Genomic DNA, 21794 nt, shown 5'->3' on the forward strand with positions numbered 1-21794 from the left:
ACCCTGGCTCAGTTCTTTATCATTTAGTGTCTCTGCCACATCCTAAGACTAGAAATAACAAATGAGTTTAGGTGGAGAGACACAAATGGAGATCCTAAACAAGATAAACTCAAAAGATCCAAAACCAAGGGCTAGAAATGAGGGCATATTACTGAGGACTGTGTATCTCAGATATCTGAATCATACGGGATAGACAAGTAGAAGTTAGTAAATTATTTTGAACAAAGTTTTGAGCAGCAAGGGGAGAGGGGAGAAGGGACCAGGGCAGCATTGGAAATTTTCAACCATCATGGAAAAAGACATAGCCCCAAAGCAAGCATTTTCTGTGCTTGTCTGCTCCTTCATGAGTGCTTCTGCTTCTGCCATGTGAGTTTGGGGTAAGGTTTCTTATGTTTGATGTTTACATTAGTGTTCCTTATGATTCAAAAGTAAATAGTTAATGTACTTGGATATTCAGATTGACTGAACTGCTGTAAACAAAGAGGAAAACTTACTTTGTAAATGAAGAAACTTTTTCCTAGGGCTAGCAAAAGTGATTCTCTGATTTCCCCCCAAAATTAGCATATAGGTGAAGTCAAATGACAATGGCTATGGGGCAGCTGGGCAGCTCAGTGGATTGAGGGGGGGTGTCCTAAGTTCAAATTTGACCTCAGACACTTCCCAGCTGTGTGACTCTGGGCAAGTCACTTGACCCCCATTGCCTAGCCCTTACCACTCTTCTGCCTAGGAGCCAATACACAGTATTGACTCCAAGATGGAAGGTAAGGGGTGACAATGGCTATCTAATGGGGTGGGGGGGAAATTATGCAAATGGCAGCCTGAAACATATGGAATATATGGGAAAAGGAAAGATAATGCTTATACTACATTTTTTTTAAGAGAAAGAAAGGTTTGTAGGATTATATATATGTAAATGAGCCTATGATCTTTACTAGCTGGGAAAACTAACTTCCATAACTCCCATCTGTTCTCTCCCAAAATAATAGCAGCAGCTGAGGGGAGGAGCACATAAGCAAAGTTTCAACTTGTCAAGCCTTAAGGCTTAAGAACAGTTAATTATGATAAAACATTGGTAGAACCCATCGGGAATATCAACTTTTCAAATGTTCCATTTTGAGTTTTACCTGTATAGGCTTCAAAAGGTCTTTCGAAATGAATACTCTTCGGTCTTCTCCAAGAAAACGAATAGAAGTAATTGATCCTAAACCAGTCTTGTCCAATAAGGATTTGTATAGCTAAAAATCACACAAAAACAAAGCCAAATTTACACATTTACTAATTTGGGCATCAATATAAATGACATCAGCAGAACTCTAAAATTTAGAACCGGCAATTCTTCACTATCAGAAAGTCAGAACAGAGCTTTATTTACTGTAATTTTACTCATTGCAAAAGTAATAAAATGGCTTTAAAACTAAATACAGAAAACAATTAATGACCATATGTGTACATGTATTGCAAACCAGAATAAATCTGTTAAAAGGGAAAATATGATCTTCAAGGAAGAGGCCAGACTTTTGGGAAACAGTGTATATGGAAGGTGCAGGGGGGCAGATTCCACTTCCTACTTACTCAATTTGTGACCAAGGATGAGCCACTTAACCTAATCCTTGATTTCCTCTTCTGTGAAATAAGATCTACAGGATGAACCAGTGATTGTAATTCTCTAAAATGAGGAAATTCTCTACACCAGTGTAGGTTGGCACCTTTTCTGCAACCCAACCTTCTTAAAGAGTTAAACTTGCCTGCTTTAACCAAACTAGAATATACCTGGGAAATGCTTAATAAAAGAAAAGCACAACACAACTGAATGTTAATTTGTGATCTATTTCTGTTCAAGTTTGACACCACCGATGCCCCCAAAGTTTTCTGTTCCTTAAGACCAGCTTTTCTGTTGCTTTCTACCTAGACCATTGTACCTCAAGGTGGCTGGGAGGTTAAATCCAATGTATGAAAAATGATTTCTTTAATAAACCTTCAGTTATTATTCGGTCTTATGATAAAAAGCACTCTGCAAACTTTAAGCCACTTTATAAAAAATCCTAGCCTTACAGAAGCCTCTTATCACAACTACTTGGAAGAAGAACCTGAATCAGAACTCATTATTTCCCAACTTTACCTTGCCAAGTGGCCTCTGGATAATTATGTTGATGTATTCTTTTTTTAAAAAACCCTTACATTCCATCTTGGAATTCATACTAAGAGTCAGTTACAAGGGGGCAACTGGGTAGCTCAGGGGATTGAGAGCTAGGCCTAGAGATGGGAGGTCCTAGGTTCAAATCTAGCCTCAGACACTTCCTAGCTGTGTGACCCTGGGCAAGTCACTTGACCCCCATTGCCTAGCCCTTACCACTCTTCTGCCTTGGAGCCAATCCACAGTATTGACTCCAAGATGGAAGGTAAGGGTTTAAAAAAAAAAAGTCAGTTACAAGGAAGAAAAGAGTGCTAAGGACTAGGGGCAATTGAGGTCAAGTGACTCACCCAAGTTCATAGAGCTAGGAAGTATCTGAGGTCAAAATTGAACCCAGGATCTCCCATCTCTAGGCCTGGCTCTCTATTCACTGAGCCACACCTAACAAGCTTGATATTTTTAAGTCCCTGCCCCCAAGACACTTCTATTACAATGAGGACGTGGACCTAATAGTGGTATATAAGGAATAAATTCAGGGTAGTTGGAAAGGTGAGCTGGGGTAACTGGATAGACTTCATGAAGAAGGTAGCACTAGTAGCCTCTTGGAGAAACCAAGGATTCCAAGATAAAGAGATACGGCATAGGAAAGAGCTGGCGGAGGGGCATGGAGAAGGGTAAAGTGGTATGTGTACAGAATAGCCAATAGACCAATGTGGTTGGAACAAAAGTGTAAAATGATAGGACAGGCAGGGGTGGGCAATAGATGAAAACCTATAATATAAAAAGTTTGTATTTATTTCACCTTTAAGGCAAAAACAAAACATTCAAGTTTGTTCTATAGGGGTGGTTAATCCATCCAACTTGCACTTTAAGAAATCACTTTGGCATGGGACATTGGGACATGTACTAGAGCCCTATTGGCAAACCAATTGGGGGGGAGGGCTGCAAGGAGCTGCTCCCTTTCCCCTCTCCACAGCCCTCAAGGGCATTTTTGCATGCCCCACCCCTCCACCCAGCCACTCAATGCAGCACTTCCTCCCTCCCCTCTCTGGGATAATGGGGGGTGGGGGGGGGGGAGGACAGACAGCTTCAGGGTGCAGTTTGGGCACATGATTTCTAAAAGATTTGTCAACACTAGACTAGAGTATATGAAGGTTCAAGGAAGAGAGATCAGCCAGGAGGCTGACTACCTAGGCAACAAATCAAGAGGGAATGAAATATGAAATTGCTGCATTATTTATTAATTATTGATTGAGGATTAGTACTGAAGAATTAGTATTCTTAACATTAGGGACTATATAAGATGGTTTGACTTCTTAATAATTTCCTCATTTCTTAAGGATACAGCCTAGACTCACTGAGTCAACATAGTCATAAACTGTTCTACCAAGTTACAAGCCTAACATTGGACAACTCTGGTGTGTGGGGTTACAATTTTCCAGAGGATGTTGCCTATGTTTTCCCCTTACCATGGACTTTGGAAATCTCCCTTTTGCAAATCAGCATGATTATGCCAAATGTAAGCCCACCATACACCTTTACTCCAACCTTCTGCGATATACTAATCACAATCCCGGTTTGATATCACTGAACCTTATATAACCAACTATATAACTTTATAACTATTCTGTCTGCTCTAAGAGGTCTCTGATCACTGAAGGGCTATTGATTGACCTGTTACTGGCAACTGCTAGCCTTGCCAAAGAATAGATTATACTCTGAACTTTTGTACCTAAATTTCTCTTCACTGAATATTTTTATTGTGCTAATTGGCAACCAAAATGGGACCAGAACAAGGGCCTCCAGTCCTTGGGACTTCCTCTGAGAACTTTTTTTTGAGAATTGTCCCGAAGGTTAGATTCCCTCTCAGGCCTTAAGCTAAATTTTCTGGGAACAAAGGTAAACACCCTCACCCCACCTTTGCTGAGGAGTTAATTCCCCTTTTCCCTTCTTTGCAAGGGAAATAGGAGAATTTTAGCTAGTTCCTGTTTTCCTTTATAAGGGAAATGCCTTAAAGGTAGTAAGGGAAGACCTTTTAAGGCAGATTTTAATTAATTCCCTTGTTTCTTTCTTTGCAAGGGAAATATCTTAGAGTACTATAGGAAGGCTTTTTTTTTTAAAGGTAAAATGTATCTTGAAATTCCAGTTTTTGTCAGTCCCCTGTTTTTTTCACCCATGGACATAGTTTAGCAAAGAGTCTGGAGAAATGGAGCTTTAACCAGCTCTTCCACCTAGAAGGGACATAAGTTTTCACTTCTTTAGTGGAAAATAGGGGGGGAAATTTTTGATAACATACATCTGTTTGTGTGAGTCTTAAAACTGATTGTACTAAATTTGAGGAGAAATTTCAAAGAGAAAGCAAAATTCATAAAGAGGGTAAAAAATGAAGAAAATGTTGTAACATCAATAATATCATCTTTATAGTGGCATTTGGTGAAAAAGCAAGGCTGTAACATCTACTTTTCTTTAGACATTAGAGAAAAATAAAGACTAGCCATTGAACAAACCATCCCACCCAAAACAAAGAAATCATGGGGCATGCCCACTGTTCCTTAAAAAGGTCTGTTTGTATAAGTGCCTGTTTTATCTGTGCTTTGTGCTAATTCATTCAGGCAGGTGCTTCCAAACATTTGGGGGGGGGGGTGCATGCTTTTTCCTTTAATCTAGTCAATTTAAGGAAAAAGCCTGAAAAGGTAAAACTTTCTAAAGTCTTCAGAAAAGACAAGTCTCTTTTCTCTTTCTATTTCCAACACTGGACAGGTTGGAAGATGAAGAGATGAAAGACAAATTTAATTTAAAAAAAAAAACCTAGAGATTAAAATAGTTATTCTTTACTAAAAATTTTCTAAATTAGGATTTAAATGTTCTTATGAGTATTTTTATGAGATTTTTCAGGTGAATTGATAGATCTGTGTAAGACATTTCACAAAAGAGTAACTTTAAAATGACCTGAGACTGCTTTTAAAGTTCTAGTTTGAATCTTAAGAAGTGTTACTAATTATGAAATCTGTTCAAGAGAAATTCAGTAAAATTCAGAAGTTAAAAAAATAGTACAGAAAAAAGTTAAGAATAAAACTCCTGGGGGGCAGCTGGGTAGCTCAGTGGATTGGGAGCCAGGCCAAGAGACAGGAGGTCCTAGGCTCAAATCTGACCTCAGACACTTTCCAGCTGTGTGACCCTGGACAAGTCACTTTACCCCCATTGCCTAGCCCTTACAGCTCTTCTGCCTTGGGACCAATATACAATATTGAATCCAAGACAGAAGGTAATGATTTTATTTATTAAAAAAAGAAGAAGAAAAGGAGGAGGAGGAGGAGGAGGAGGAGGAGGAGGAGAAAACTCCTAGAAATTTACAATAATTTCCACAACTCAGAACTTAAAATGAAATAAGTTTGTTATTCAATATTAAAGTAATATGCTAGATAATTAAAGATTGAGATTAGATTTCTTAACTGATCAAGTCTCAGCAAAAACAATGAGTTCCACTTTTTGGTCAGCAAAATAATTCCAAAGCAATTTCAGTTTGCTAGTCTCTGAGTCTGAAGTCTTTTGGTGCCACTCTGTGGAACTGGTTTTTAGTGTAGTTACAAATTCTTTAAAAGATCTACCTAAAAATTGCACTTAAAGAGAATGACAAACTTAATGCAGGATAGAAATGTAGTTTCTTTTCCCTGGTTATGAGATAGAACAGGAAAATTATAGACCACTTTCAGAGTTAAAAGTTGGAATCTCTTTACCTCTTCTGTTATTTAATGCTTTTAAATAGCCAACCTGAAGACACTAAGCAAGCCCCATTGCTGATCCTACTTAACATTGGGACTCCCAGGATGAGGATAAATCCCAAATGGAAAGAAGTTTGTTTTAAATCAGTTTCAGGTTATTATCTGACTGGTGGCTACAAGTTGTCAGGAAGGGCCATATGGTCATAGAAGAGAGATGTGGAGTAAGGAGCAACAAAAGATCTGGGTGAATAGCACTCAGGAAGAGGAGATGACACCCAGTGGAAAGACCTAAGTGACTAGAAGGATGGTGGTCCCCTCAGCCATAAAAGGAAAGTTCAGAAAAGAAAGATAATGAATTTTCCTTTTCTACACATTGAGTTTGAGATGCCTACACTATGTCCAGTTTAAAATGTTCCAAAGGCAGGGAGCCCACATGCAGAAATGGAGTTAAAAGGAGACGTGGGCTAGCTGAACAGTAATGGGAGTGATATCTCCATAGGTATGATAAATTAAATGTATGGGAGTCAGTGACCTCACCAAGAATCTAGAGAAAAGAGTCCAGGTCAGTCTACCTATCTACTCTGCTGTGAGCCCTAGGGGGATACAAAAAGAGGTCAAAAAAGTCAATGCCCTCAAAGAGCTCATAACCTAATGAGAGACAACAAATATGAACAAATTAGCTCCATACAGAAAAAAATTGGAAATAATTAAAAGGGGAATTGAGAAGGATTAGGAAAGGCTTCCTATAGAAGACAGACTTTAGCTGGGACTTGGAAAAAAAGCCAGGAAGCCAAAATGAGGAAAGTGTTCCAGGCATGGAGGACAACCAGAGAAAATGCAGAGAGCAGGAAAAGCCAGGAAGCCATGTCCTTAAAACAAAGGGTAGGAGTCAGGGAGTGAAGTAAAGGTAAGAGGTAGCTGGGTTACAGGGGGCTTTGAACCACACGGGGATCACTCTACTAATTAAAGGAAAGATGGATTGGAATGAAGAGAGATGTATGGCATACAGATCCATCAGTTACTACTGTAATAGTCCAAGCAGGAGGTGTGATGAGGGCCAGTCAGCTCCACAGTAGTGGCAAATGTCTGAGAAGGAAATGTATTCAAGAGATACTGCAAAGATGTAAGCTAGTGAGCTCACTGAGAGCAAGGGATCTCTTGCGCACACAGATGCGCACACATACAGGAATATGTTTGTATGTATGTATATGGAAGACTAAAGCATTCCTTCTGGTTCTCAATCAATTTTCAAAAATTTTTTTCTTTTCTTCCTTATCCTTCTCCTATGTTCCCATAACATAAAGAAGTTAATATATAGTCTAGTTAGTGGTAGTCTCTCTGTGACCAAGAATGACAATAATTTATAGTCTATAGATGTTAAAATAAAAATAATTCAACAATGTAGGGTGGGAAGAACATAAAGTTATTAGGTAAAAGTGACTTAAGATGCCTCTACACATGTGCAGTAATAAAATAGTGAAAAAGAACAATCAGAAGACTAGTCCACCATTTTGTGGTCACATGAACAACTTGGACTTTACTTGGATTTAACTCAGTGTATCTGAATGAATTTTTCAATTTCCATTTGAGGATGAAGATAGCACTATTGTGAAAGGAAATTCTTGGGTTCTCTTTGTCTATTCTAAGTTTACACTAGTGAAAAGGGAATCCCTTATTCTCTTTGCCTAGTTAAAACTTTGGTTAACAATAACTTAAGTACCCCTTACTTAGTACCTCACTAGACTATGAAGCCAGGATTAACTCTCCTTTGTCTACTTTTGAATTGAATCAACAAAAGCAAACACACCCATATTTAACCCTAAAGTAAGGGAAGTCCACAAACTCTTACTACTGGAGTTTTTACCTCCAAAAGGAAGACACCCCTACTTAACTTTAAGTGAGGGGAGGTCTGCAACCCACTTGCTAAAGTGGATGATAACTCAGAAACCTGTGAATCCTAGCAGGAGAGTTAAGAGGTCAGAAGTCAATACCATAGACACTGACCCTGGGCAGTGTTGGACAATTTGGAAACTGTGATTGGCCCTTGTGAAAAGGGACAGGGACAGGAAACCACTATAAAAGTCATGAAATACTTTGGCTGGGGCAGAGTGTCTCCTGGAGATAGTCTTCAAGGGAACTTCATTGGAGACTGCAGCATGGATTGTGACTTCAACTTAGACTCCTGGACTACTTCCATCTTGGAGAAGGCCACATAGTTACTCACTACTGGCTCTCCTTTGCTTCCCCTCAATTCTGGTAAATAAACTTCTGATTTGAGATATAATAATTTCGGTGACCACGTTCCAACTATTAAATTTAATTTTTACAATATTTAGGAGGGCTGCTGTAAGGACTGAAACATAATGATGGCTTTAAAAACCATAAATAATTACTCATGATACACTGGGGGAGGGCTAAAACTCTTAACTTCCATCTTAGAATCAGGTTCTAAAGCAGAAGAGTGGGGTATGGGCTAGGTAATGGGGGTCAAGTGACTTGCCCAGGATCACACAGCTAGGAAGTGTCTGAAGGCAGATTTGAACCCAGGACCTCCTATCTCTGGGCCTGGCTCTCAATCCACTGAGCCACCCAGCTGCCCCCTAATGATATCTTAATGTGACCATGAACACAGAAAATAAGGGAAAATGTTTTAAAGGCAAAAATAATGCACGATACAAGGTTCTTTTACTTCATATAATAAACCTCATCAGATTCAAGTACCTATGAGCAAATGGTCACTTTGTATTCACATTTCCATACAGCTGTGGCATATCAGTACTTTTAAAAGCAAATCTATGAACTTCTTCCAATTTTCAACTTGCATGACTTTTTTTTTCAATGCTTTTGAGCTCTCTAATGGAAGTGCTCTCTCTGGCATCCTAAATCTGCTTCTGCCATCTTTCTGAGTGACTAAAAGCTGGCTCCATTTTCCCTCTCCACCCCTATCTCCTGATATGAAACCAGCAAGCATGTAGATATAGCCTCTGACACCTCACTTGGCCATCCACTCAATCTTTGGGCTCATTCTACTGCTATTCTCTGCATCCACCAAGCAAGCAGGAAGACTGTCATCACACTAGTAAGTGGTCTCTCATTTGATGCTCCCTTTTGTGAACTTCCCTTACCTGTTACCTTTTTCTCTCACCCTGGTCTATCCCCTTTAGCTCCTTCCCTCAATGTAGCCCACTGCTCTTAGGAACCTGGGGACTCAATTCAGTGTTGTCCTTACTTACCCAGCTCCCCCATAAAAAGAATATAGAATTATAGAGTCAGAGGGCTCTCTCTGCTGCTTCCTTCCTCTATCATATGAACCTGGAGCACTCATTTAGCCTCTCTACAGCTCAATTTCCACATGACTAAAATAAGAGGATTAGGGAAGAAAAGAGGAATGTTCTAAGGGTTTTAAGGGAGGAAGAGAGGGAAAAGGCAGGGAGGGAAGCAGAGAAAGAGATTATTTGCTCTTACCTCAGATTCAGTTGCTATACTTATTTCGTTCAGGGGCTAACAACCAACCAGCTGATAGTTACCTTGGAGACATAACTTTAGAATGTGGGTACCAACAGGGACTTAGGTACCACATTTTAAATAGGCAAAACACAACCTGACAACTACCTGAGACAACAGGAGGGTAGGGAGGATGGAGGTTCCTGCCTTCAAGCCTTGCTTTGGGAAGGGGGGGGGGGGGGTTCTGAGCTGCAATGAGTCTAAAGCTGATAAGTGTCTCAGCACCAAGGGTAGTATAAATATAGTGAGTCGCCAAGAGCAGGAGCAAAAGGCCTAAGGAGGGTCACAGTGGCCCAAGTGAGAACAACAAAACAAGTTAAAGCTTCTGTGCTGATTTGTATTGGAAAGCAGGCTGTAGTTTCAATAACAAAAAGGGGAATGGAAAGGAGTTAGGAGGGCCCCCCCCCCATGATCCTTATATAACCTGTCCCCCAATGCATGTCCTCTAGCATCTCTGATCTCTCTCACTCTCCTTTTTCTGTCTTACAGCAGGCAGAGCTTGCCTATTCTAATGAAACTGCCTTTCATCTCATTTCATTCCTTCCAAATTATTCAGTCTTAAAGACAGAACTGGTTGCCTTCTCTGGCCCCATTGCCTTATTTCTCCTCCCACAATTCCTTACACCAGGGGTCCCCAAACTTTTTACACAGGGGATCAGTTTAATGTCCCTCAGACCATTGGAGGGCCAGACTATAAAAACCTAACCCTAACCCTAAACCTAACTGGGCAGCAGTGTGGAATCCCCTCCCAGATTACTGCTCACCAAGCTGATGTCTTCCATTGTGCAGCCACATAATCCTTTGTGCAGCACCTCCTACTAAGGCACCAGGCAAAGGATTATGTCACCAGAAGTAGTACTGTATGTGAGGGTCACCATGCTTTCCAGCTCCACCACATACAGTGCTCGTCTCACTGACCACCAATGAAATGCCCCTTCCGGAAATACTGTGGGGACCAGATACATGGCTTCAGGGGGGCCACATGTGGCCCGTGGGCCCTAATTTGGGGATGCCCTCCTTACACAATCTTGACTGTCCCATCAACCAAGTTATATTGACTACTGATCTAATCTTCTAGTGTTTTTTTATTCAGGCCCTAGAGGAGACTCAAAGTTCAAATAATGCACAACCCCTGTCTTCATGGAGTTCCCAGTCTAATTCATCCAGAGTCTCTATATTCTTTCCAATACAATCATTAAGCTTCTAAGAAGACCCAACTAGAACATTCCTCCTTGCACATTCTACTCTCTAAAAATATGCTCAAAACAGAACTACCATCTGTCTCCCCCTTTTACTTTCCTTTTTTAAATTGATTTTCCTATTTTATCAAATTTGTAAGATTTAGGAGAGGAAGCTTTAGATTATTTAGTCCTCACTTTGCAGTTGAGGAAATGAAGACCCATAAAAAACAGTCAATGCTACTAATATTCCATTCCCTTAGATCTCTTCTACCCCTCTTCCTTCCCCTAGTCCTTTACTAGCACTTATTGATTCTGCCTTTGTAATCTCTATCCTTGCAATTCCTTCCTACTCCTCCTGACAAATGCTTTGGCCTTATCCTCAACCCCTCATGTCTAGATCATGATATGAGTCTCCTAAGTTTCTCTGCCTTTGAGTTTCTATGCCCTGAATCTAACCCAGACTGTATCTTGTCACTTGCCTCAAGCACTTCTTTTATTTCTTCAATCCCTTACTCAAAACTGTCTTTAACAAGAGTTTTCAAAGGCAGAGATATATACAAGTTTCACTAAGTGGATCACAAAATTTGGGATGTTATGTTACTGACAATTTAATAATGTAGTTTTATAGAATATAATTTTTACTTACTCAGCATACATGGTATGCAAAGTACGGTTTGAAAACTAAAAAAATATACCTGTTACACATATGGGCTAACCTCAGACACACCTGTTTCTGAACTTGATCTCAACAAAAACTTTTGATTGCTATTGAAGAGAAACTTCATGTGTATTTGTCTTCTGAGGACTGCCAATTTAAAACTTCAGTGTGTCCCAATTCCTCACAGAAAATATGGTGCTGTGAGCTAAAGAAATTTGATAGCCACGAATGTGTTTAAGAAAGAATTTCAGCTCCTAAACCTCATCTTTCTGGTCTTCCACAATCTGTTCTCAACTACCCTTTGCAACACTGTAAAATTTAAATGCCTTCCCTAATATGAACCCCATCCCTAAGACTATAATAGTTCATCCACTACATGCTCTCTATACTAGTTCTCTCTCCCCACCCCTTTCTGTTTTCTCCACCTACCCCCTAACCCCCCACTCCTTTCCCTTCAGTACATTGTAGTGGCTCACTATTAGTCTCTATGACCCACAGACACCAATACTATCTAAATTTTATTTATCCTTCAAGGTCTACCATTAAGTTTTGCCTTTTCTACAAAGTTATCTGCAAACCTCTCAGAGATCATGCAGAGATTATGGTCCAGCTAGGAAGAGCACAGACTAGCTATGGGACAAGATGACCTCTGAAATTGAAATTCCTTTCAATTCTGACCCTTATGAGATCCCTTTATTCCGACCTCTGAAATAATACATTAATTTCCTTCACTCACTTCGACATTCAGATCCAAAAAAGGCATCATGCCAAAGCTGGGGGGGGGGGGGGGCACTGTATTTGGTTTACCTTTTCCATTCACCAGTCAATGTGGCAGAGAAGACTGGGGTGGGTTGAGTTCTTGAAGGCACACTTGCCACAGATGCCCAACCAAAATTTTAAATAACAAAACCAACCAGGACTTCACATTTGATAGTCTAGAATACTACAGCTGATCTGCCAGATTTCAAGAAACCTTCAAAATTAAATCCTAGATTTCAAGAAGCCACATGAAACTAAACTATTTTACTTAAAGAAGAAAAGTTAGTGAAAATTCTAATTAAAATTATTTTCTAATGACTGGTATCTGGTCCCTAAAATAAATTTACTGTTAACTAAAGAGAAAAAATGTTCCTGAGTCATTTTCACTTATATTCAAGTTACGATAAAGGTATATTCAGGCAGGCAGTAGGTTAAGCTATTTTCCAATATCAATCTTCCCCCTCCAAAATCAACTAGTGAAGTTCATAAGTCTTTTACTCACTATTGCCGGCCACTGCACAATCTCAGCAGATTTCCTCTCAGCCAAAACCAGGTTATGCTCTACTAAAAATGCCTTCCTTTGAAGACTATATACTTCTATCCATCTTCTCTTCTTCCATGATTCTCCATCAAATTCCACACATACCTACGAAAAGGGGAAGAGAGGAAGAGAAAATTTAATTGAAACAATAAAATATAAGCTAGTCAACAGCAGAGAAAAAGTTCAAGACTCCAGTTACTGGCCTAATGCCATACCCTCAAATGTGTATTTCTCACCTTATTCTTCCCTTTTCTGCCCTCGATATCTATTACTATAATGGATCTCCCCTGATCATGTTGAAGAAGAAAAAGCAAGCCAGGTTTTCTGGTCTGCAAAATATTCAAACTAGGAAAAATGACTCCAGGTCATTTCACAGTCAATCAGATGAAAAAGTATAGTCTTTGGTGATACAAGTTAGACATACCATGAGATTTTCCTAGAACTTCCTACATTCTTTGAGACTATGGACGATTATCCATTTTTTTCCCTTAGGCCTAGTACTATCGCATGGCATATGGCAGGATTTGGCAACAATCATTTCCTGATAGTTAGCTAACAAATGCTGAAGTAAATTTGCAAGTCTTGACAACCTCACTGCCAATAGTTTTGAAAATCTTTTAATGTTTAATTTCAGTGAGCTGAGAAAGGACTGGCTTTGGGCCTCTCTTTGCCACTCCCTAGCTCCTAGCTGTGACTGGCCAAGTCACCTAAACCTAACCAGGACTGAGGAGACACTTTTGTAATCTCCTTAGGCCTCAATTCTTTCATCTATTAAAAAAAAAAAAGCGATAGTCTTCTCACCAACCTCAACATGAGACACAGTGCAAAAAATACAACCTCTGCAATCAGGAATGGCCCAAGTGTTTGAATAAGAGTAATTGTACAAGCCTTGAGCTTCCTCTAAGGGAGGGGCCTAATAAAATACTTCTGTAAGATTAAAAATTAATATCTAATATTCCAAGTATTATATTTTATAAGATTTTATTAATAATCACTTGAAGTAGAGGAAAGGAAAAACCACAAAAGCAAGAGAAGAGAGAGAGCGAGAGGGCGGAATTACAGACATTTTTATCTACAAAGCATAAGGATCTAACATGAGGACATTAAGTTAACATTTCTCGTAAGAGAAATAAATGTAGCTGGGAAATATAGTTCAAGAATACAAAATTCTAATTACACACTTGCATGAGTGAAGATGGGTATGGAAAGCTGCCCTGTGTCTCGAATGTTAGTTTTGCTAAACTGTTTTGTTTTCCTCATTCTTTTGTGTGTGTGTGATGATAGAAAAGGGAAGGAATAGACAGAGAAATGAAGCTTACATGAAAAAAGGTATTGATTAAGAAAAAATAAGTTAAAATACATGTGCCTAAAAAAGGCTTGTTTTGAGGAAGTTGATGAAAAATATTTGTATTATTACTTCATAGCAGGTTATTGTGAGGATCAAATTCCATGTAGGAATACAGTAAAAAACTAAAAGCCCTATTTAAACATTTGTTATTTCTAAAACACCAGTAATTTATCACATTAACTCAAGGAAGCCACTGTACCTGTCAGCCATAAAAAGAAAGAAATTGGATGAAATGAGCCTGCCAAGTACTTCCAGTTCTCAAACTATGATGCCATTTCTACTTATAGTAAAAAGACAATCAAACATTTCCTGGACACTTAACCCTAGAAAGTCTTCCAAGTAGAAGTCACATAGTTAACAGATTTAGAACTGGAAAGGTTATCAGGGAATGAAAATTTATTTTTCCTAAACTGTATTAATTCCTATATATGGGAGAATTACTGTATGTCTGTGATTGGCACCAGAGATACCATCTACTCTATTGCTTTTTGCATTTTGTCTTTGGGAATCCCAAAGAGTGTCTTCTTCTTTAAACAGAATTCATCTCTGAATCAGCTATTACCAATTAAAAATACAAGGGATGGGGGCAGCTGGGTAGCTCAGTGAACTGAAAGCCAGTCCTAGAGAGGGGAGGTCCTAGGTTCAAATCTGGCCTCAGACACTTCCCAGATGTGTGACCCTGGGCAAGTCACTTTACCCCCATTGCCTAGCCCTTACCACTCTTCTGCCTTGGAGCCAATACACAGTATTGACTCCAAGTCAGAAGGTAAGGGTTTAATTAAAAAAAATTTTTTTAAATACAAGGGAGGAGCTTTCAAGATGCAAGGTCAAGGGAGGGGCTGAATAATGAGCTCCTAAAATCTAAAATCTGCCTGACCCAGCTCACATGGTCCCTGGTTTTGAAGCAACAACCATGGAGTCCTAGATCACTTTATCAGTTATGATGCTGGCTTAACCAACAAATCTGATATAATAAATTAACTTATATTCTTGCCCCCAAATCAGTCTCAAGATAAAACTTTTTCCTTGAGATAATTTTAATCATAAGAGTTCAACTCTCTCAATTTACAGATAAGTAATTAAGGCTTACTGGACCCATAAACATATTAACTGAGGCAAAATTCAATCATGTCTTTACCCTTACCTTCTGTCTTAGAATCAATACTAAAGATCAGTTTTAAGGCAAAATATCAGTTTAGTGACTTGCCAAGGGTCACATAGCTAAGGAAGTGACTAGAGTCAAATTTGAACCCAGGACCTCACATCTCTAAGCTTGGCTCAATCCATGGAGCCACCTAGCTGCCTCTGGAGGGATCCTTCTGTATTAATATTAACTTTACAAAAAGTTTATAGAGGCCTCATTTCTCAAATATATGGAAAACTGAGTCACATTTACAAGAATAAAAGTCATTCCCTCGATCGACAAATGGTCAAAGGATATAAACATTCGGTTTTCAGAAGAAATCAAAGCTAGCTAGTCATAAAAAGATGCTCCAAGTCACTATTGGTTAAAGAAACGCAAATTAAAGTAACTCTGAGGTACCACACAAAACTTCATCAGATTGGCTAATATAATAATAAAAATGTTGAACGATGTGGAAAAATAGAAACATTAGTGCACCGTTGAGAGAAATGCATATTAGAGAACAATTTGTAACTTTACTTATAAGGTTATAAAATTGTGCATACCTTTTGACCCAACAATACCCCTATATACTAGATCCCAAAGAGATTTAAAGAGAAAAGAATTTAAGTATTCAAAAATATTTATGGCAGCTCTTTTTGTGATGGCAAAGAACTGGAAATTGAAGAGATGCGCATCAATTGGGGAATAGCTGAACAAGTTGTAGCAGATGGTTATCCTATAAGAATGGCAAGCATGATGCTTTCAGAAAAAGCAGGGAAGATTTACATGAATTGATATAAAGTGAAATGAGTAGAACCAGAAGAATATTGTGCACAGTAACAGTAGTATTGTATTATGATCAACTGTGAATATTTTAGCTATACTCGGCAATACAAAGATCCAAGACAATTCCAAAGGACCCATGATAAAAAAAAATGCTATTCACCTTGAGAGAAAGAACTGATAAAGAGTCTGAATGCAGATCAAAGCATATTTTTAAAAATTACTCTTAGTGGGGATATGATTGGGGATGTAGACTCTAAATGATCACTCTGGTGCAAATATTAATAATATGGAAATAGTTCTTTACACATGTAAAACTCAGTGGAACGGCTCCTAGGCTACAGAAGGGGGATGGAAGGAAGTGAGGGAAAGAACATGACTCATGTAACCATGGAAAAATACCCCCCTAACTAATTAATTAAATTAACTTTAACTTTTAAGAAATTATTCTTAGAAGTTTTTTTTCAGTCTACATTTTCTTATGCAACAAGGCTAATGTGAAAATGTTTTGCATGACTATGCATATATAATTTTTGCAAGTTGTTTGCCTTCTCAAAGAGGGGAAGAGGAAGAGTTTTGGAACTCAAAACAAAGAATGTTAAACATTTCTGTTTAAGTGAAATTAAGGAAAAAACTTTTTTTTAAAAAAGAAATTTTAACAATTTTTAAGAGTGAGGAATGACTGGGCCAGATCTATGTTTTTTAGACTCATTGTCAGGTGGTGGAAAATGGATTGAAAAGGGAAGTCTTGGAAGAAAAGTTTAGGAAGCTTACAAGGCTAAAAATGAAGTGGACCTTAACTAGCATGTTGGCAATATGCGGAGAGAGAAGATAGATTTAAGAGCTGCTGTAGCAGTAAAATCAATAAGACTTGGCAAATTGAATATGTAGGGTTGGAGAGATGAGTCAGAGATGACTCAGAGGTTGTGAACCTTTGTGACTGAAGTGTTCATGATGTCAACAGAAAATAGTAGAGTTTGGGGTAGGATGAAATAATGAATTGTTTTGTAGTTTAAGATGCCTCTGACACAACCAGTCTGAAATGTTCAATAGGTCATTTGATGATATGGAAATGAAACTCAAGAAATAAGGTTGAATATATAGGGGTCACCTCCATAGAGATTAAAAATATATCCCCAATGCCCTTCAATTGGGGAATGGCTGGACACATTGTGATATATGTTGGTGATGGAATACTATTGTGCTAAAAGGAATAATAAAGTGGAGGAATTCCATGGAGACTGGAACAACCTCCAGGAGGTGATGCAGAGCGAAAGGAGCAGAACCAGGAAATCATTGTACACAGAGACTGATACACTGTGGTACAATCAAATGTAATGGACTTCTCCATTAGTAGCAATGCAGAGATCCTGAACAACTTGGAGGGATCTATGAGAAAGAACACTATCCACATTCAGAGGAAAAACTGTAGGAGTAGAAACACAGAAGAAAAACAACTGCTTGATTTCATGGGAGGAGATATGATGATTGGGGATGTAGATTCTAAATGATCATCCTAGTGCAAACATCAACAACATGGAAATAGATTCTGATCAAGGACACATGTAATACCCAGTGGAATTGTGCGTCAGCTTCCAGGAAGGGTGGGTGGAGGGGAGGGAGGGAAAGAATATGATTCTTGTAACCAAAGAATGTTCTAAATTTATGAAATAAAATTAAAAATTTAAATATATACATATATATATATGTATATATATATATATATATATACACACACACATATATATATATATATCCCCAAGAGTTGATAAGATCATCAGGATAGAGAATAAAAAGAGATGGCCCAGATGCTTTGGGATGTACTCCGCAGTTAGGGGGCAGAATATAGATACACTCTTGGTGCACAATCACCCCATCATCGTGATAACTTTTACTCCCATTTCTGCAGCTTGCTTCTCCCCAACACGGATCTCCCCGCTGTCCCACAATATGGCTTTCATTTTAATTAATTTTAATTATTCAAGGACTACTGTATTTTTCTATATCTCATTGCCATATAGCATCACACCAAGAGAATGTATTTTGTTTCTGAATCACCTGAAGAGCCACTTTTGTAATTTCCTGAAGACAATCTAGCCAGCTCACCTCATCCTCTTAATTCAATTCTGATCTTAAGCATTGTCCATCTGTGTGTCCCCAATACACACATCTCATCTCCACCTGCACAGATGAATAGTTTTAAATAGGCTGTCTACACAAATGAACATCACAATTTGACAATTCTTCATCAACTTGGTTCTCTTCTACATGGATGATCAGATCACATACTTGAGTGGTCACAGATGTCTTCCAAGAAGTTTTGCAAGATTACCAGGGACCAGTACCAACATTATCCACAAAACTGAGAGGGTGGAGTGGGGTTAAGACCTCACCACTCACCAGGAATCACTCTTCAGGATCAGCTCTCCTCCTTCACATCTCAGATGAACACATACCTGCCTGTTTGATATCTTGCTTGATTGGTGTTTATTTATGAACAGTTACTGACCAAGGTTATTTCTGCTATCTCTTTCAAGGAATCCAGAATAATTTTGATATCTGAATGGAAGCTATCTTAGGAGAAAAAAAGCCCTAATGCAATGATTCCTTTTCCTTGATCAGTAGTAAGAACAATAAGACCTTATCTTTCAGTCAATTCTGAAATTGTTAAGTTGTATTCCACTTTTTTTAAAACCCTTACTTTTGGTCTTAGAATCAATACTAAATATCAGTTTTAAAGCAAAATATAGGTAAGGGTTAGGCTATTGGGGTTTAGTGACTTGCCCAGCTAGGAAGTGTCTGAGGCCAGATTTGAACCTAAGACCTTGCATCTCTAGCCCTGCCTCTCAATCCACTGAGCTGTTCCCTGTATTCCACTTTTTTAATACTCATTACAAAAGCCTCCCCCTCCCCCTCCCCCTATATATGCCTCAAGGATGACTTCAATTTAGGTACAGATTATTTTTATTACGATAGGCACAAAACATTATTTAGAGAACAACAGTTCTCTTAAGTCACTGTTCTAGTATTAGAAAGGTCCAAGATTTTTCTATGCCTCTAATAGTTCCCCTCCTTAAGATATCTAGCATACCAATCCTTTCTAATGTCTCACAATTGGGTCTCCTCCCTCCAAGCATAAATCTTCTCTAAGGCTGTGTCCAGTGTAGCTGCTTTTCCCATAGTTGGCTCCTGCAAATGTAGTAGTTTCATTGTTTGGTGCTTCATAGTTAAAAGTTTGTTATAAGTCTTCACAGATCTTTTCCATTTTTCTTTGCTTGCTGGCCTTCTATTTTCTTCCTTAATTTTCTGAGATGCTTCCACTTATTTAGATGTGCTACCAAGCTTTTAAAAAGTTGGTTTTACCCACTAATCCATCTTTCTGCTTTGAGACAATATCATCCATCATCCTTCATAACTTAAAAATGAGTTTATATTTTATATGAACTTAAAAGTGAGTTTATATTCTAAATCTGTACTGCCTTTAGCTGTCATCTGTCTCTACTAGGCAATCTAGTCACAAATGTGTTAAGGCAGCCAAAAAAGTTAATGCCATCTTGAGTTGGATCAGACACAGGGTCCAAGAAGATGACCTGCTACAGTCACCCTGGCAGGGGCACAAAAAGAATACTATATTCAGTTCCAAGTACTGCATTTGGGGAACATAAGCTTTGATAGGTGAGAGCTTTCACTTTATACTGTCCAGAACCTAGCTACAACATCACTTCTTGGTCCACTCTAAACCACGCTAACCAGCCCAAAACACACTTTTCCATTTTAGCTCCCCTATTGCCTACCCCTATTCAAAGCTAACACCTTGAAGGTAGGGACCAGCTTGCTTGTATTTGTATTGTTAGTGCTTAACCCAGTATACAGGTACATAGTAACACCACTTAATAAAAGTCCCATGGGGAACATTAGAGAGCTCCTCCCAGAGCTTCCATTTAAAAAGAATGGACTGGGAAACCATTTGATTATTTCCCACCTGACTACAGGACTTCAAGTCCCTTTACTGGGTAGCTGCATTCCCTTTCACCCTTCCTCCTCCTCTCCCTCTCCACACACCCCCTTTTCAACATTTTTTTTAATGTTTTCTTCCTCATTAGACTGGGAGCTCCTTGAAGTCATGGACTGTCTTTAGTCTTTCTTTGTATCCCAAGTACCTGACAGTGCTTGGGATATAGCAGATGCTCAATGTTTTCTGCACTAATAAACATTTTTTCAGTCATTCAGGATGACAAATAGCCAGGATGGTGACAAATCTTTATACATGGATCTGTTAAAGTTAAAAGCTATGAGAAAAAAATCTTAGGAGAGGGCATGAAAACTGAAGCAAAAGTAACCAAAAATTGGAGTGTTAGAAGGGACCTTAGTCCCTTCCCTCTAGTCCAAACTCCTACAAAAAGCCTATCACCTGGAAGATGAATTAGAATTGTTCTGCATGGGCACCCAAACTCAAAATAAAAATGTAGAAAGTGCCTAGACATAGTAGTTAGGTTTGCCAAAGGAAAGAAAAGCTCCCACAAATAGTTTGCTGTTCCCTATCACTTACAGGTCTTTCAAGTAAAGTCTAGAAGACAACTTTTTAGGCATTTACAAGATACCTCAATATCTTTTGCTCCTAAATATTTTTCTTAATTCCTTCTCCAGCCCCATCTACCAGTGGCCTCTAACTTGGATTTATGTTGTACATATTTTGCAATTATTTTGTAAATGTTCTTTTTCTGAGTTAAAATGGAAGCTTCTTGAGGGTAAGGGCTGATCAAGTTTTGTCTCTGTACCCCAGCACTGTATACAAGAAGCACTTTATAATGATCAAAGGGCAGCTTAAATAAGATGGTCTCTAAGAAAATTTGCAACCCTGATCATCTTTAATTAAGTCTGTTTTAAAAATCTATTAATCATTTCAATACAAAACATGCTAGAAGCAGTGCATCAAGAAATACACAAGGGGGGGGCAGCTGGGTAGCTCAGTGGATTGAGAGCTAGACCTAGAGATGGGAAGTCCTAGGTTCAAATTTGGCCTCAGGCATTTCCCCAGCTATGTGACAGTGGGCAAATCACATCCCATTACCTAGCCCTTACCACTCTTCTGCCTTTGAGCCAATACACAGTATTGACTCCAAGATGGAAGTAAGGGTTTTTTTAAAAGAAAAACTATAGAATTTTAAAATAATTAAGTGTTTGGGGATATGGGAATGGGATACTCAACATAATGATACCAATGCTGCAAGTCTGACAGGCTGCAGGTGCCATTAAAAAAAGGGGGAGGAGGTGGGAGTGGACAAGGAAAATCATTTTGGGAGGAGATAGGAATGATTTTGAATCCCAAGATAACCAAATAGAAGCATCCCTAGATAAGAATCAAAAGCACAAAAGTATTATGGGAAAGACTTCAGAAATACAAAGAAAGAAAAGCTTAAGATTCAGAATGCTAGCTATGAGACCTACTATGGGAGGTAGAGCATTCAGCATCTCTGGACTACTTTCATAATCTGTAAAATGGGGGAAATAATACTTGTCCTAGAGGCAGCAAGGAACAGTGGATAAGGAGCTGGCCTTAATCCAGACTCTGATACACTGGCTATATGTTGTTGTTCAGTTGTTTTTTCAGTGGTGTCCAACTCTAGTAACTCCATTTGGGGTTCTCTTAGCAAAGTTACTGGAGTAGTTTGCCATTTCCTTCTCCAGCTCATTTTATAACTATGACAGAGTTGAGTGACTTGCCCAGGGTCATATAGCTAGTAAATATCTGAGGTCAGATTTGAACTCAGAAGATGAATCTTCTTGACTCTAGACTCAACATTCTATCTATTGTGACATCTACTTTCTGGGTGACTGACTATGTGACATAGGAGCATATCATTTAACCATTCTGTGTGCTAGCCAACTCTCTAAGACTATGTTGCAGTCTACCAGGAAGGATTGTGAGGGTATTTCATCGTTATACCAATGAAAATACAAGTCCAGTCCTTATACTTTAAGTGTGAAAATAATTCTAAGCTTTAAAGTGATAGATACAAATATAACAAAATTCTAAGATA

General features: G+C 38.7%; 1 protein-coding gene across 3 annotated transcripts in view; it reads right to left on the bottom strand.

Moving 5' to 3' along the window:
* Positions 1-21794, bottom strand: part of KDM3A (lysine demethylase 3A) — an 86089-nt gene that overhangs the window by 53254 nt on the left and 11041 nt on the right. For all 3 annotated transcript variants that reach the window (XM_056813189.1, XM_056813192.1, XM_056813187.1), the window contains exons 2-3: positions 12458-12601; positions 1125-1235 (exon numbers count right to left, since the gene is read on the bottom strand). In XM_056813189.1, the coding sequence (XP_056669167.1) occupies positions 1125-1235; positions 12458-12601 (255 nt within the window). The remainder of the gene's footprint in view (positions 1-1124; positions 1236-12457; positions 12602-21794) is intronic.

Source organism: Monodelphis domestica, chromosome 1 (assembly GCF_027887165.1).
Source record: "Monodelphis domestica isolate mMonDom1 chromosome 1, mMonDom1.pri, whole genome shotgun sequence".
NCBI classification, from domain to species: Eukaryota; Metazoa; Chordata; class Mammalia; order Didelphimorphia; family Didelphidae; genus Monodelphis; species Monodelphis domestica.